Source organism: Carcharhinus amblyrhynchos, chromosome 3, assembly GCF_965287045.1.
Source record: "Carcharhinus amblyrhynchos chromosome 3, sCarAmb.v2.hapA, whole genome shotgun sequence".
In the NCBI taxonomy this organism is placed as follows: domain Eukaryota; kingdom Metazoa; phylum Chordata; class Chondrichthyes; order Carcharhiniformes; family Carcharhinidae; genus Carcharhinus; species Carcharhinus amblyrhynchos.
Window position 1 is genome coordinate 85031120 of NC_137326.1, and position 18209 is coordinate 85049328.

At 40.5% G+C, this 18209-nt stretch overlaps 1 protein-coding gene across 1 annotated transcript; it reads left to right on the forward strand.

Moving 5' to 3' along the window:
* Positions 1-1299: 1299 nt before the first annotated feature.
* cops9 (COP9 signalosome subunit 9) lies at positions 1300-17891 on the forward strand. Its single transcript, XM_080186384.1, has 3 exons — positions 1300-1430; positions 8435-8507; positions 17611-17891. The coding sequence occupies exons 1-3, from the start codon at positions 1368-1370 to the stop codon at positions 17646-17648; spliced, it is 174 nt and encodes a 57-aa protein (XP_080042510.1). The 5' UTR covers positions 1300-1367; the 3' UTR covers positions 17649-17891.
* The last annotated feature ends 318 nt before the right edge of the window (positions 17892-18209 follow it).

Consider the following 18209-nt stretch of genomic DNA (forward strand, 5'->3'; position numbering starts at 1 on the left):
AGAAAAAAAGGAGTTTTATATGTGATTCAACCTAAAGGACTACCTAATCATTTCAAGGAGACAATACTTGGTGATATTTCAAACTGGCATCTGAGGAATATCAAGATGAAAGGGCTTCAAAATTTTTGTTCTTCCATCATACCACACTACTGAATTTCCAGTAGAGATGTGACTGATCTGCCATAAATGGACCAAGGCACAGATTTGCTGAGTTTTTCTATATCCCTATCTGATACTGGGTCTTGCGACTGGGAGAAGTTGCAGATCCTGTCGCTCAAAATACCTCCCAACAATTTACCCACCACAGGTGTGAGACTCACTGGCTGTAGTTCCCAGGCTTTTCCCTGCAACCCTTTTTAAACAAAGGCACAACATTTGTCACTCTCCAATCTTCAGGCACCTCACCGGTGACAATCGATGATTCAAATAGCTTGGCTAGGGGACCCGCAATTTCCTCCCTAGCCTCCCACAATGTCCTGGGATACACTTCATCAAATTCTGGGGATTTATCTATCTTGATGCGCTTTAAGACTTCCAGCATCTCCTTCTCTGTAATATGTACACTCTTCAAGACATCATGATTTATTTCCCCAAGTTCCCTAACATCCATGCTTTTCTCAGCAGTAAATAGTGATGAGAAATATTCATTTAGGATCTCACCCATCTCTTGTGGATCGATGTGACCTCGTTGATCCTGAAGAGGCCCTACTCTCTCCCTTGTTACTCTTTTGCTCTTATGTATTGAATCTGAAGTGAAAAGAGAAAATGCTGGAAAATCTTAGCAGGTCTGGCTGCATCTATAAGGAGAGAAAATAGCTGACGTTTGAGTCCAGATTTCATCCTTTTATACTTTATAAACTCCTATATTAATATTGAATTGAGTCTACTTGGCCTTTGCCTGACATTGTTGCTTAGTCATGAACAAAATCCGAAGGGGAACATAAAGCCACATTTTTAACGTACAGGAGTGACAAGATTTGCAAACGTTTTCTATTTTTATAAGTTTGTTTATTCTGTAGAATTTTCTTTGCTGAACAAAACTCCCCAATTGCATTCTGTTTAGGTTTGCATTGGATTATTAGCAAAATAAAAGTTTCAGATGCTGCTGTTAATAGATGAGATCTACAGAAAAATGTTCCTAAAGCGCCCGTCAATATCTATGAAATATAATATTTATATAGAGATGTGTCTTTGCTGGATTTGTAACTAATGCACCAGCTGCTGTTTCCCCTGAGTGGTACCCGGCGGCCCCTTTAGCCGCGGATCCAGTTTCCGGCGGACCAGAGCGAGGGCCGGACACCGGAAGTTCCGTCTGTTTTTTGAGTCCGGGTTTCGGAGACGGTCTGGGACAGAAAATTCCCGTCACCATGAAGCCGGCGGTGGACGAGATGTTCCCGGAGGGCGCGGGGCCGTACGTGGATCTGGACGAGGTTCGTCGGGGCGGGGGGGCGCCTGAGGCAAAGAAGCTGCTTTTATGTAGCGCCTGTAACCGAGGAAAACCCTCCCAAGGCGCCTCACAGAGATGTCAGCCGAGGGCCGGAGCCAGGGGGAGGGGAGCGAGTGGCTCACTTGCAGAAGGGGAGAGAAACATAGAAACCCTGCAGTGCAGAAAGAGGACATTTGGTCCATCGAGTCTGCACCGACCACAATTCCACCCAGGCCCTACCCCCATATCCCTACATATTTAAGAACATAAGAAATAGGAGCAGGAGTAGGCCATCCAGCCCTTCGAGCCTGCCCCGCCATTCAATAAGATCATGGCTGATCTGTCGTGGCTCAGTTCCACTTTCCCGCCCTCTCCCCATAACCCTTAATCCCCTCTCTTATCAAGAACCCATCAACCCGCTTCTTAAAAATATTTAGCGAGGCAGCCTCCACCACTTCAACGGGCAGAGAATTCCAGAGATTCACCACCCTTTGAGTGAAGAAGTTCCTCCTCAACTCCGTTCTAAACCGCCCCCCCTTTATCTTGAGGCTGTGCCCCCTAGTCCTACTGTCTTTTTTGAGCGGGAAGAGTCTCTCCACCTCTATCCTAGCCATCCCATTCATCATCTTATACGTCTCAATGAGATCTCCCCTCATTCTTCTAAACTCTAACGAGTACAAGCCCAATCTATTCAGCCTCTCCTCATAGCTCAACCCCCTCAACTCCGGCATCAGCCTAGTAAACCTCCTCTGCACTCCCTCCAAGGCTAAAATATCCTTGCGCAAGTACGGCGCCCAAAACTGCACACAGTACTCCAGCTGCGGCCTCACCAACGCCCTATACAGCCGCAGTAAGACCTCCCTACTTTTATATTCAATCCCCCTCGCGTTGAAAGCCAGCATCCCATTCGCCTTCCTGACCACCTGCTGCACCTGCAGGCTGGGTTTTTGCGACTCATGCACAAGGACCCCGAGGTCCCTCTGCACCGTCGCCTGCTGCAGTTTTTCTCCACGTAAGTAATAATCCTTCCTACCATTATTCCTACCAAAGTGGACCACCTCGCACTTACCAACATTAAATTCCATTTGCCATTTCCTGGCCCATTCGCCCAGCCTATCTAGATCCTTCTGTAGACTCTCCCCACCCTCCGCACAATTTGCCTTTCCACCAATTTTGGTGTCATCAGCAAATTTCGATACCCTACACTCGGTTCCCTCCTCCAGATCATCTATATAAATGGTAAATAGTTGAGGCCCCAGCACCGACCCCTGGGGCACTCCACTAGTCACCATCCGCCAATCCGAATAGCACCCATTGACCCCCACTCTCTGCCTCCTATTTGACAACCAGTCCTCTATCCACGCTAACACCCTACCCCCAACTCCATGCCCCCTGACCTTCTGTAATAACCTCTTGTGAGGTACCTTGTCAAACACCTTCTGAAAATCCAGGAAGACCACATCCACCGGCTCTCCTCTATCCACCGCCCTAGACACATCCTCATAGAACTCCAGTAAATTTGTCAGACATGACTTCCCTTTTAGGAAACCATGCTGCGTCTTCTCTATCAAGCAATTCCTCTCAAGATGCCTCGCTATTTCCTCCTTGATGACGGATTCTAACATTTTACCTACAACAGATATTAAACTAACAGGCCTATAATTCCCCGCCTTTTGCCTGGCACCCTTCTTAAACAACGGCGTAACATTAGCCGTTTTCCAATCTTCCGGCACTTCCCCGGAATCCAGCGACGTCTGGAAAATAACCACCAAGGCATCCACTATCACCTCCGCCATTTCTTTCAGGACCCTCGGATGCATTCCATCCGGTCCTGGGGACTTGACCACAATCAGCCCCTCCAGTCTGTCGAGCACCACCTCTCTAGTAACAGTAATGTCATCGAGACCCTCCAGTCCTACCACCTTTCCATCTCTAACATCTGGCGAATTATTCACGTCCTCCTCCGTGAAGACTGAAACAAAAAAGTTATTCAAGACCTCAGCCATATCCCCATCCCCTACCACTAAGTCCCCCTTCTCATCCTCTAAGGGACCAACGTTCACCCTAGCCAGCCTCTTCCTTTTTACATATTTATAAAAACTCTTGCTATCCTTTTTTATATTAAGCGCTAGCCCAGCTTCATAGTTTCTCCTACCCTTCTTTATCAACTTCTTTGTCAATCTTTGTTGACATTTAAACCTCTCCCAATCCTCTTCTCGCCCACTACTCTTAGCTACTCTAAACGCCTCCGCTTTTAATTTAACACTTTCCTTCACCTCCTTCGTTATCCACAGCTGATTACCTCTCCTCCTACGGTCCTTTTTACCCACTAATCCCCCTCACCTAGGCATCTCAGGACACTAAGGGACAATTTTTTTTAGCATAGCCAATCATCCTAACCCACACATCTTTGGAAAGGGGCAGCAATGAAGGAATTCCAGATAACTGAAAACACAGGCATCTGAAGGCACACCTTCCAATGGTGGAGTGATTAAAATTGGGCATGCACAAGAGGCCAGAATTAAAGGAGTGCAGAGATCTTGTGGGGTTGGGGACAAATTGACCAACTTCCCCTTGTTTTGCATGATTGTCCTGTATCTGATTCTATTGGACTCTGTCCAGGGTTGTGTGGTGCCAGGGTGCTATTCATGCCATAATTCAGTCATTTATAAGGAAAACCATGTTTGACTAATTTGCTAGAGTTCTTTGAGGATGTAACGAGCAAAGTGGATAATGAGGATCCTGTAGATGTAGAAGATGGACTTCTGGAAGGCATTTGATAAGGTGCCGCACAAGAGGATAGTTCACAAGGTTAGATCACATGGAATTTGGGGTAATTTATTAGCTTAGGTAGGTGACTGGCTGATGGACAGAAGACACAGAGTTGGGATAAATGCTTTTTCTGGATGACGTTATGTAACTATAGGCGTGCCATGGGATTTGGTTCTTGGGCCCTAGCTATTTACAATCTATGTTAATGACTTGGGTACAGGCATTGATGGCTCTATAGCCAAATTTGCAGATAACACAAAAATAGGTGGAACAGTCAGTTGCAATGAGGAAATAACCTTACAAATAGACATAAATAGGTTCGGAGAGTGGGCCAAAATGTGGCAGATGAAGTTTAACGTGGATAAGTGTGAAGTCACGCATTTTGGTCGCAAAAATGGGAAGGTGACTTATTATCTGAATGGGGAGAGACTTTGGGGTGCTCCGGTGCAGAGGGATCTGGGAGTCGTGCATGAGTCACAGAAAATTAGTGTGCAGGTACAGCAGATAATAAAGAAAATGAATGGAAAGTTGGCATTTGTAGCTAAAGGAATAAAATAAAAAGGTAAGGAAGTATTGTTGCAACTATACAAGCATTGGTGAGGCCGGACCTGGAGTATTTGCATAGTTTTGGTCCCTGTTTTTGAGGAAAGATATAGTGACATTGGAGACAGTTCAGAGGAGGTTCACTAAATTGATTCCAGAGATGAGGGGTTTGTCGTGTGAAGAGAGATTGAACAGTTTGAGCCTATATTCTCCGGAATTTAGAAGAATGAGGGGAGATCAAATTGAGGCATTCAAGATAAAGTAGATGTGGAGCAGATGCTTCCACTGGTGGGGTATTCTAGGACAAGAGGTCACAGTCTTCCGATAAGGTTAGCAAATTTAAAAGAGTTGAGAAGAAACTACTTCTCTCCAAAGGGTTGTGAATCTGTGGAATTCGCTACCCCAAAGTGTGGTGGATGCTGGGACAGTGAGTAAATTTAAGGAGGAGATGGACAGATTTTTAATTGGTAATGAGTTGAAAGGTTATGGGGAGAAGGCAGTAAAATAGGGATGAGGAGCATGATCAAATGGTGGAGTGGACCTGATGGGCCGAATGGCCTAATCTTCCTCCTATATCTTACAAACTTAACTTTAACACATACACTGCAACAGATCACCTTGGGTTTGCTCCTACAGCCTTGGTAACCCTCCCACCTGCTTTCTTATCTCTGGCAGCATTCACTGCCAATGTCCCTGTCCCTTAACTTTCTCCACAAGAGTTAGTCACCCTGATGTTGTGCAGCTGGAAGAATTTACAAAGATTGAGAGAGGTGAGGCTGTAGAAGGATTTGAAAACAAAGAAGAAAATGTCAAAATTTGGGATGTTGCTCAATCTGGGTCAGCGAGTGATGGGGTGAATGGGACTTGGTACAAGTTAGGACATGGGCAACAGAATTTTGGTCAAGATCAAGGAGGGTGGGACAGAAATGACCAGCCAGTGGAATACTAGAATCAGCAAGTCAGATGTGCCTGAAACTGGAGAAATAGAGATTACAGAGGTAGACGTAGGTGTTCCTGGTGATGGAGCAGGTGCAGGATCAGTTTATGTTGGCTTCAGATAGGAAGCTAAGGTTGCAAACAGATTGACTTAGCCTCAACTAGTTGCTATGGAGAGACGTTAATGGTGAATAGTTTGTGGCAGAGATGGAAGACAATGGACAGGATTCTCTAGTCCCCCTCTCAGCATCTTTCTCAGGGTAGGAGGCGGCACGTCGTTGGTTAGCGGCAGGATCTTCGCATCAACTTCCCCTATGCTGCTGGGGATCCTGCAGCAGGATTGCACCATTGGTGGGACCAGAAGTTCCCACCGGCATAAACAACTGGAAGATTAATGACTTTGGTCTCCCTAATGTTTTAATATTGAGAAAATATCTGATCATCCAAAACTAATGTTGGATAAGCAGTGTAACAAGTCAGAAGCAGTAGAGCGGTCAAAAGAGACAGTGGTGAGGCGAAGTCAAAGGGATGAAGTTATGTTTCAGTTATACAGAGATTCAACTGGGCACCATGCTTCAGGACTGTGGTATCTGCCTTGGTCAAGATATACTGCAGAATGCTTAGAACTCAAAGGCTCAGATTTTGAAACCAGATTGTGTAAACCTGCTTAAAATGATAGTAGGACTCCATAGAATACGTACAGAGGAGCTATTTCCTCTGTTGCAGAATGAAGGACAAGAGAGTTTAACTTTATAATTAGAGGCAGACCATTTAGGGAAATGAAAAGGATCAATCGAAAGGCGATGATGGTGGGTCAGTGGGAATTTTCAAATCTGAGATTAATAGATTTTTGCCAGGGAGTTGAGGGATATGGACTAAAAAAATGGATAAATGGCATTGAATACAGGTCAGCCGTGATCAAATTGAATGACAGAACAGAGTCAAGGGGATGAATGGCCTATTCTTGTTCCTTTTGCAGTGGAACTTCTATCGTTTGCACTTCTATTTCTGTCAAAGGTTTTGCAAATTAGTTCCTGGCAGAATTATCTTTTGGTATTCATGAACTTTCTTCTTTCCTTGGGTGTTAAATCAACATAAATATTTGTTTATTATTGATACTACACCTCTTCATTGTTATTCCTGAAATATATCTGTACTCTATATGCAAGGCTGAAATTTTGGTGAGCTCTTGATATATAACAAAGTACCTTGGAACAGTATGTTACATTTACAACACTACACAAATAAATGGGAGATTAGGGGGAGATAGTGCCATCAAGGTAATGTTATTGGACTGGTAACCCAGAGGCACAGCTAATGCTGTGAGACGCGTGAGTTCAAATCCCAGATTGGTAGCTGGTGGAATTTTTTAAGTTCAGTTAATAAATCTGGAATTAAAAGCTAGTCACAGTCATGATGACCAAGACAACTATCATTGATTGACAGCAGCACAGTGGTTAACACTGCTGTGTCACAGTGCCAGAGACCTGGGTTCAATTATGATCTTGGGTGTGTGTGGAATTTGCATATTTTCATATATTTATGGCTTTCCTCCTGGTGCTGTCCCACAGTCCAAAGATGAGGTTTGGTGGATTGACCATAGTAAATTGCTCCTTAATGTCCCAACATGTGCAGGCTATGGTAAATGTGCAGGGTTACTGGGATAGGAGGAGAGGCAAGTGGGATGCTCTTTTGGAAAGTTGGTGCAGACTCAGTAAGCAGAATGGCTGGTCTCTTTCTGTGCTGTCGGGATTCAATGGTTCTATGATTGCTGTAAAATCCCATCTGGTTCACTAATGTCCTTTTAAGGAAGGAAGTCTGCGGTTCTTACCTGGTCTGGCCTACGTGTGATTCCAGACCCACAGCAATGTTGTTGACTCTTAACTGCCCTCTGAAATGACCTTAAAGGCAGGCTTCTCAATGCTTGCATTGCAAAGTCAGGAATTCACTGTTCTGCAAAGTGACGTCTGGATTCTACAATTTTTCAGCATTGTTTCCTGTCTATAATCCAAAGACGTATGGGTTAGATGCATTGTAAAAAGTCTGACAACACCAGGTTTTAGTCCAACCGATTTATTTGATAGTAAACGCACAAGCTTTCGAGGTTTCCCTCTTCGTCAGGTGAATGGAGAGTTCTGGCCTCATTGGCCATGCTAAGTTGTCCTTTAATGTCCCAAAATACAGAGGTTATGGGATTAGCAGGAAAACATGTGGAGTTATGGGGATAGGGCCTGTGTGAGATTGTTGTCGGTGCAGACCTGATGGGCCGAAAAGCCTCCTTCTGCACTGTAGAGTTTCTATCATTTGATTATAATTTCATTTTTTAATTTTCTCCCTTACAATAAGGAAATGAATTACACTAGAACCTGATTCTACTAGTAATACCCCAATACATTGCTCAAATGGGACTGATTACAGATTGATCATGAGTTCAACACAACTTGGTTAATCCCAGTCATTACACAATGCCCACTGATGTATTTTCGAAGGGAACTTAGGAGAAACCATGACTGGTATTTTCCTTCCCTTTGTTCATTTATAGTTTTTCTATTGCTGCACGGTTGAAGTCAAATAACTCAGTGAAAGCTGATGAGTAAGTTTGGAGTTATTGGATTTTTTAACATACTATGTATTTACCTCTTATTTGTAACTCATTGAGAGAAGCTAGACTTTGCTATTTTTTCGAAGACTAAATGGTTAACACTCTTTGAACACCATAAAATATCTTTAACTGTAATCTTTTTGTTTATTTTTTAGGCAGGAGGAAGTTCAGGACTTCTAATGGATCTTGCAGCTAATGAAAAAGCAGTCCATGCAGATTTCTTTAATGGTGAGATGTTCTTAGACCCTTTCAAGCACTCAGCCTTTTTATTACAAACTTATAATGGCTGTCTGACTAGTGTCTGTTTTAAGGCAGTGGCCTAGTTGTATTGTCACTGAATTAATAATCTAGAAATTCTGCTCTGGGGACCCAGGTTCGGATCCCACAATGGCAGATGGTGAAATTTGATTTCAATAAAAAGAAAATCTGGAATTAAAATTCAAATAATGACCTTGAAACCATTGTCGATTGTTGTGAAAAAGAAAACCCAACTGGTTCACTAATGTCCTTTAAGGAAGGAATCTGCAGTTCTTAGCTGGTCTGGCCCTCATGTGACTCCAGATCCATAGCTATGTGGTTGACACTTAACTGCCCTCTGAAGGGCAATTAGGGATGGGCAATTAATGTTGGTCCGGCCAGCAATACCCATATGCCATGAAAGAACAAAAAATTGGGCAACATCTTCAAATTGCAAAAGATGTTGAAGTTTGTAACTCCTTTCTGCAAAAAGCAGTTGATGCTGATCAGTTGTTAACTTTAATAGAAAAATCTATCAATCTCCAATCTAAAGGAATATTGACATAAACTGTTGTCAGAAACTTAGCAGGTTGGATAGCATCTGAGAAACAGTTTATGTTTAGTTTGCAGTGGCCCTTCATCAGCACTTTATCTTGTTTTTGTGTCAGATTTAAAGGATGCGGGGTAAATGTACATATATACAATCTGGTCACAGATTAGTCATGATCTTATTGAAGGTGGGATAGGCTCGAGGAGCTGAAAGACTTCTTATGTCTCTAATACTTCTGTCACACATTGCATTTGGTTCTTGATCTCTAACACCAATATTTTTAATCTGTTGAAAAAATTTTTGGTCAGTTGCGTAAATTTTTTTATTCATGCTCAGCGTTTTCTCATCTTTTCTCAAATCATCTGTCATCATAATTCTTACACTAAATCGTCTTCACTGTCAGGTGCTCTTCCTGTTTTTCACTTTTCATTACTTCAAAATCCAGTTTGTGCTGATGTGATTTTGTAAACTGCTGCCCAGGATTATTGTGAAAGTTGGGTTCAAATTGATCATTTTTAAGCTGAATTATTATTTTTTCCACCCTGTCACCTGTTTTGACAGGAAATGCAAAATTGCAGAAAGTACAAGAACAAAAACTGCAAGTGAAGTTATCTGAATAGTTCTACATTGCCTACAATTCAGCTCTTTTAAGAATTTAGTAATTCACCCTAGTCAGCAAACAGTTACCTTAATTTATAGAGTACAAAATATTATGAAAGGTTTGCAGTAAAATCATTAAAGTGACCAGCTGAAAGAAAAATAAGACTGATTAATGTCTACAAGTGGAGTGGCTTTTATATTTATTTTAATATTTTATATTTTGATTTCCTGGTTTCAATGGAATTTGGTTTTTGTATTATTTTCCATCATATGACATTTTTGGGATAATTGATGTGCACAATGGATAGTTTCTCAGTGCAACTATGAGTTGGAAAGTTTAGCTGCTGTTAATATTGCTTACAGCTAGAGGGCGGATGTTGTTAGCTGCAGTCAAGTAGTTCTGCACTATAAGATTAATCAAAAGCAATTTAAACTCCGACTGTTGTGTTTTCTTTCAAATGTACATTTGTAAAATTGTTGAGTAAGTGAATTGGTCTGCCAGATTTCAAGCACCCATTTTCTAAATCCCCAGGGTAGGCATATGGTGGGTAGAATTTAATCTGCTCAGCCCTTTAACAAATTCCCGCCCAAAACATTTTTCACTTGGTACACCAGCTGCTGTGAACTCTCTTAATAAAAATTCTAAAACTGAGACAAACTTGCAGATCAAAATTATTGACTTTACAATGTATTCATACATGATTCTGATGTTTTACTTTGAGTACTAGTTTTGTGCCAATGCTCATGATTGGTGGGAAACTGGGTTCAGTTATTTCCCCCGCCCTCCCTACTAAACCCATTCAAAGTAGGGCCTTTAAATAGTTGTAAGAATAGTAGATTAAGATTTAGTTTTATCTGTCAAGTGTTTAAATTCATTCTTGCCACATAAACCAATTAAGAGGACACATTTAACTCCACTTAGCCCAAAATATTGAGGATTGAACAGGGCACGGTTTAATGTACTATAACTACAAATTTGCACTGCATCTATAGTCTGGAATTCTTGACATTGCAATGCAACTTCACACATAAAACATGGACGTAATTTCAGAATTGCAGCTTAGATATGAACTACGTCTGATGCAACATAACTGTTCAGAACCCAATTATCATAGCCTTAATTAATCAAAGCATCGGTAATTTTGAGGATCAGAATATGTGTTTGACAATGTTAGGAATTCTCTGCATGACAAGTAGCAGTTATGCTATTTCTGTACCCTGGACAATCATAAAATCAAAAAAACTCTAACTGTTATAACAAAACAATTTGTCTTTCTTTTGACGAGAGTAATTCTAAGTTGAAGGGTAGATTTTCATTAAGTTGTCTGTAATCATCTAAAATGGACTGCTGGAAGTGTGATAGGACATTTGATGTAATTTTCAAAAGGGAATTGGATTTTTTTAGGAAATGAAGAAATTTGCAGGGCCATGAAGAAAAAAAATAGGAGGGAATTAATTCAATAAATCTTTCAAAAATTCCAGCAAAGGTACAATAGGCTGAACGGCCTCCTTCTGTGCTATATAGTTTGATTCTTCTTACTCCTTTAGTGGTTGTCATCTTTTAGCTTCAAACTAATGTCGTGCGCACAGTTATAATGTACTAGCAAGCTTGATGGCGTTCTGAAACTGTGTTGAGTATAACCAAAATTCCAATTTGAAGATATCTTTTTACTTCAGTCTCTTATCACAGCTGCTCCTGTTTTGACTTCTGAAACCTTGCGCAGAAACTTTCCCTGTGTGGACTTTAGCTAAGCATAATTTCAAACAACCTAACTCATCCATTCCCGCTCAGCAAGGTTGGGCTTTCTACTGGGGCGATATAAATATATTTATTACTATTGGCTTAACTAATTGTACTTAGTTGTTTTGGTTCCTTTATTTCTATTATTAAACAGATAATATCTGACTGAATTTTCATTCACCAGGAATGCACGTGATCAGAACTAAGTTGTCCTTCATTTAAGACCAAAATAAGGTGGAATTTCTTCTCTCAGGGAGGGCTGTTAATCTTTGGAATTCTCTGCCCCCAAAAGGGGTGGCTAGGTCATTGAATATAATCAAAGCTTGAGTTAGACAAATTTTTGATTGACAAGAGAGTTAAAAGTTATGTGCGACATGCAAAAAATTCGAGTTAATGCTACACTTGTAGAATGGTGGCGCAATCATGAAAGGCCTACGACCAACAGCAATCAAAGATTACGTTGCTACGAAATATTTGTTCAAAAATATCAATTGACACACAGTTCGGCGATTTTTATCAACACTTGATTTAACCACTAATTGAAAGTAAAAGACCAGTGTTATGTTTTCATTCTTCGCCAATATGAATATCGTAAATTGAATAAAATATTAAATTGTTCCTCTACTGGGAAGATTGGCTAGATACAGTGGAGGGGAAATGATGGTGAGGGAGGTGTCATTGCTCCACTTTCAACAGGCACTAGTGTACTACTGATGTCAGCCTGTTTTGCGACTAGAACTGTGACATCTCGCTTGCAAGAGCTACAGTGAGTGCATCCATGACTCCCATAGAAGGAGAGTTGTCCTCTGGGTCTGAGATTTTTATTCACAGGCTAATTCTTATTTCTATTTGGTGGGAAGCCTGACCCACAGGAGGGAGTTCTACCACTGAACCCAAGGCCTACCCCAGAGAAATATTAAAGTGGAATAAAATGTCTAGACTTCAGTAAACTTCAATACAGGAGATGGTAGTAAGTGATAGTATCACTGGGCTAGTAATCCAGACACCTGACTTATTGGGAAGATACACGGGGAGGTGGTGGTATCGTGGTGTTGTTACTTGACTAGTATTCCAGAGACTCAGGTTTGACCCAAGTTCGAATTCCGCCACAGCAGATGGTGAAACTTGAAGTCAATAAAAATCAATGTAAAAAATCTAATGATCACAAAACTATTGCCGATTGTCTCATTTCATTTAGGGAAGGAAATCTGCTCTCTGGCCCGGCTTACATGCTAATCCAGCCAAGTGGTGTTGTCCTCTGGCTCAGCAAGTTCAGGTATACTTAGACCACACAGACTTCAGCCATTAAAGGTGGCTCACCACCACGTTATGGAGGACAGTTGGTGATGGGCAGTTATTACTCACAAGAATAAATAAATAATAGTTGCTTGGTAGAAAAGGAGTATTGCTTAAAAGAGAGACATTTGTCAAAGATATAAGTCCTTTGCTTGTATCAGAACAGGTGGAGAATGTTAATTTCAAAGGAACTAAGTGATGAGGGTAAGATGAAAAACTTGGACAGCATTTCTCTCTCTCTCTCTTCAGTAATGCTAACATCCGAAGTAACTCCAGCTGTCAAAGATCATAGAATGGCTTAGGAATATGAGTTTAGATTCATAAGTGATTCAAAATACAATGGAAGTGGGACTTAAAATAAAGTTTATTTATTAGTCACAAGTAGGCTTACATTCATACTGCAATGAAGTTACTGTGAAAATCCCCTAGTCGCCACACTCAGGTAATTGTTCAGGTACACTGAGGGAGAATTTAGCAAAGCCAGTGCACCTAACCAACACATCTCTGGACTGGGAGAGGAAACCGGAATACCCGGAGGGAACTCTCGCAGACATGGGGAGAACATGCAGACTCCGCACAGACAATGACCCAAAGCTGGAATTGAACTCACGTCCTTGGCACTAAAATTAATAACATTTATATGTCATGAAAAGTCTGAGATTTTCAAGTAGCGAAGAGACCAGAAGCTGGTTGTTGGCCAGTAGTGGCTTCCAGTTTTCTGGCAAGCTTTGGATGTTGAAGGTCAGCTATATTAGTAGAAAGGGGCAACTTTATCACAGACCAATCGTGACCCTGAGAAACATACTATTTTACATTTGATAGAGGAATTATGTTGCTTTTAAAATCTATTTTGTGTACCAATTCATTTTTTAAATGTTCCTTCAGTACCTGACAGTGCTAGAAGCCATATGAAAAAATATTGATGCACTCAAGCAAGCTCACACATGACAAGACTGCAAATTGCATGTTTCTTTTATCCACAACTAGCATTTTTAAATGATGGTTAGATATCTACTTTGGGTACCTACGATCAGTGCTGCCAACTACTCATAGTTTACACGTCAGATTTACAGAGGAAATGACATGGCCATAATTAAAAATGATGAATCACTATAAAATCATTTTACAGTGGAAAAGTTGGTGGGCAGTAAGATTCCTGTGGATATGAATTTCTTTTCCGTTCGAAGTTGCAACCTTTGTTCTGTGTTAGCAGTTTTCAAATATTGAGCAAAGGTATTGACAGATTAGAATACTGTAACATGGCAATAAACAACCTTCTTAAAGATCCTTTTAGAACAATTTTTTAATCAAAGTGTTACAAATTGTCAGATTCCATCACACTGGCATAAACATTGTGTACATTTATGTTTTAGTTTTAAAAAAAATTCCAGTATGCAGTGCTGTAAGTATTGCAACTGTGGAGCAACATCTTACAAATGTAGGGCCACATTTCTCTTAATCTTCCTACTGCTCCTGGAGATGTTTTTCTACCCAGGAATGGCAGTGTAACAGTTGCTGTGTTTGTGTATAGCAAAACAACAACAAAAGTAAAGTATTTCTATGCATTTTTCTAAATTGTTATGTGAAAGGCTCAAAAGACCATTTGCTTTTCATTTGATCTGTTCAAGGGATAATTGCAAATCTGAATTGGATAATTATTATATCTATTTATATTGTAAGTACAATTAATTAGGTTGAAATTTATTAAGTCCCAGTGATAGCTGAGCTAAATTTACCATACATGATTCACAAACTCAAGTCCAACTATGTGTCTAACATTTTAACACATTAATTTCAAATATATTATTGGAAATTATGAAGTTAAGTATCTTACAATGTCAGGAATCTGTGACTTAAAGTAAGCACATCCAATATATCTAGCTATGAAAAATCTTTTGCTTGCTTAGGAGCTAAATGGAATGTGTAGGTATTGCTAATGTCCCTTATTTGGCTTGTCCTGACAAGGAAGGGTCTAGTTGTGGAGGTGTCAAATTGTGGGGGTGGTTTCATTCTGTTCCTTAGAAGTCAGCAGGTGATATGCTTGATTAGATGTTTCTTATTAATTGTTGCTTTCACAGTCTTATAGTGCATTGCTACCACACTGCTCCTGTGTAGCCCCACATTGCCATCTGTACAAATCTGCCCACGATTGGCACTAACTTGAAAAGCTCAGTTGGCGACTTCAGTTGCTATTTTGGGAAATGCATGCTGATACAGTTGGTGTAATGAAGAGAGGCATTTTCTTTGAATCAGACTATATAGTGTAGATTTCGGGTGGCATTAAAGCACCTAGATCTCCAGCAACAAAATGCATTAAATGTCAATAAATTTTAAGTTAAGAAAATCTATTGAATGATAGCTGCAGGAGAAGAGATCTTATTTAAATATACTGGATCAGCTCCAGTTACTTGGATCCAAATCATTTCTGGATTTTGGAACTTTGTGGATTATAGAATAACGTTCTAAAAATTATTGGAATTGTTAAAATGTGGTAATTTTATTACTGCTTTATAATGTCTGTTTTTCTTATCCAAAAACTGTTATCTTACATGTGTATGCTCCCCATGTACTGTACAAAAATGAGGCTGGGTCTGCAGAAAAAAATTCAGGACTGCTGGTTTTTCTAAATAATCGATTTCCAGACTGGGAAGGTAGCAAGAGTGTTTGGAATGGGGCTGAGGACAAAATTGTAGGCTGATGTAAGCTAAACCATTTTTAAAACTCCTGTGAATTCAGAATTATATGGATGAACTTGGACAAACAGCCAATGAGCAAAACAGGAAAGTTTTTAAAGATATTTGTTTTCGGGTGAGATCCCAGTGTACATCTGTTCCTCCAGAACAAATGCACAATATGGCAGCAATATTTCATAGCGAGGGGGATTGAATATAAAAGTAGGGAGGTCTTGCTGCAGCTGTATAGGGCATTGGTGAGGCCGCAGCTGGAGTACTGTGTGCAGTTTTGGGCGCCGCACCTGCACAAAGATATTTTGGCCTTGGAGGGAGTGCAGAGGAGGTTTACTAGGCTGATACCGGAGTTGAGCTATGAGGAGAGGCTGAATAAACTAGGCTTGTACTCGTTAGAGTTTAGAAGAATGAGGGGAGATCTCATTGAGACGTATAAGATGATGAATGGGATGGCTAGGATAGAGGTGGAGAGACTCTTCCCGCTCAAAAAAGACAGTAGGACTAGGGGGCACAGCCTCAAGATAAAGGGGGGGCGGTTTAGAACGGAGTTGAGGAGGAACTTCTTCACTCAAAGGGTGGTGAATCTCTGGAATTCTCTGCCCGTTGAAGTGGTGGAGGCTGCCTCGCTAAATATTTTTAAGACGCGGGTTGATGGGTTTTTGATAAGAGAGGGGATTAAGGGTTATGGGGAGAGGGCGGGAAAGTGGAACTGAGCCACGACAGATCAGCCATGATCTTATTGAATGGCGGGGCAGGCTTGAAGGGCTAGATGGCCTACTCCTGCTCCTATTTCTTATGTTCTTAATATTTTGCAGCACAGTGCATATCCTGACTTTTATTATCCTTTTCTGTTCTCTGAAGGGAATAATCAAAAGGTTTGTAGAAAGGTCATGTGGCTGGTCTTTGTCAATTTCCAATTCAATTAAGAATGACATTGCAGATACAGTGGTGTTTCTTTATAACCATTGTTATTCATAATCTTAGATCATAATAAGCAGTTTGAATTGAACCGCCTTTTAGAGTGGCGTTCTAAATTAAGTTTGTAGTCTGAGCTTAAAGGTGCTTAGTTTCAAATAGCTTACTAGACAAGAAGAATGCTTAAAACCATGTAAAATTTGTCAACTGAAAAATCCATTGATTGAAAGGTTTCAGTGAAGAGAAAGAAAATAAATGGCCTGTAGGTTAGCAGTTTGATTCATGATAATTGGTTTGTGTGTGAGACACTGGAAGATTTTTTAACAGCCTTAGGCATCCCACCCTCAAAGGCCTCGTATGAAATTAGTTTGAAGGGTCATAAATTATTAATTATCAATTTGGGCCTGTGGCACACAACTGTTGCAAATTCAGCAACCACAACCTTTTTAATCTAGTAAAACATCCCAGGTGCTTGACAGGACTGTTAAATGTTGACACGGAGCCAGATATCGAAACATAAGGACATTGTCAAAGAGTAAGGCTTAATAAGTATGTTAAAGGATGAGAGAAAGGTCACAGGGATTGAGAAGTTTAGGGAAGGTTGCAGAGCTGAGGGCTGAGTAACAAAGGACACATCTGCCAGTGGTAAACTGATCAAAATTTGGGATGTCCAAGTGGCTGGAATTGAAGCAACTCTCAGATCTTGGAGGGTGGTTACACAGAGCACTAAATTTCATTTAGAAGCTAATGCTGGAAGGAAAAGTGGGTGTCACAATGGTATGTTATGCTGATGGTTATTTCGAAGGAGTAGTAGTTTCACTTTGCAACAAGCTCTGCCATAGTTGATCTGGGAGCATTTTGACAGGTGCCAGAATAGAGAGGAGTTCAATCTGTCGTAATGAATGGAGTGAAAAAAAAGGCAACCCTATGACATGACTTCAGTTGCTGCGGTAAAATCCTACTCTTGACTGGTATCTGCACTAATAATTTCTTAAAAGCATGCGTTCTGTCAGTTATCATTTGCTTCAAATAAAGGGAGGGAAATTGATCAGGCATTGCTGAGGAGTCCTTTTGGAATCATCAAGTGTGCTTTTCTCTTTTTGAACTTAGGATTGATAATTGAATTCATGGAGATATTAAAAAGGCTTACAGTTTTCATCATTTTTATTGTGGGGAGGTAACTGTTGAGGATGGGGGTGGTGGGGGAGAAGGGAGGGATTAAACAAAGAAGGGAATGAGAGCCGAGAGGGTACAGCAAAGCTTGATTTGAGGATACTAATTGTGCTTTCTTTTCAAACTCTTTAGATTTTGAAGACCTATTTGATGATGACGATATTCAGTGATTTGTTCTTCATACTTCATCTGAACCATTGTACGTTTTGAAACAAGGAGGAGGGAAAAGAATAGTCAGCACCTTGGAAAGACTGCTGCTAATGTTGTATGGACAAATACACAAAGCAGGACATTTCCTTGAGAAAGAGTCCGCATTTTACAAACGTGCATAGACCTATGTACAGTCACCATGTTAATATTTTTTGTCTTTTTAAAATTATGAATTTATTTTATTAAAGTAAAATGTGGCAAAATGTTGTGTTGTTTTGAAAAATAAATATTACGTATAAAGTGCAATTTATTGCCCAACAAACCTGATGTTTCATCATGCATACAGCATATGTGTTGAGGTTTTTCAGATCCTAATCACAGTTTAAATGTAATTGAAGGGCTGAGCTTTGCAAAAAACACCTGCTTGATTTGAGTACAAAGGTTGCTTATAATTGAGTAAAGTCTTTCTCTTAGTTGTACTCGTAGCAAATCATTTCAGTATCATTATGTTCTGTGCATGTGAGGATACAGATTGAATAGGACATGTGTTGTTCAAAAATACAGGCTGGGAATATTACAAA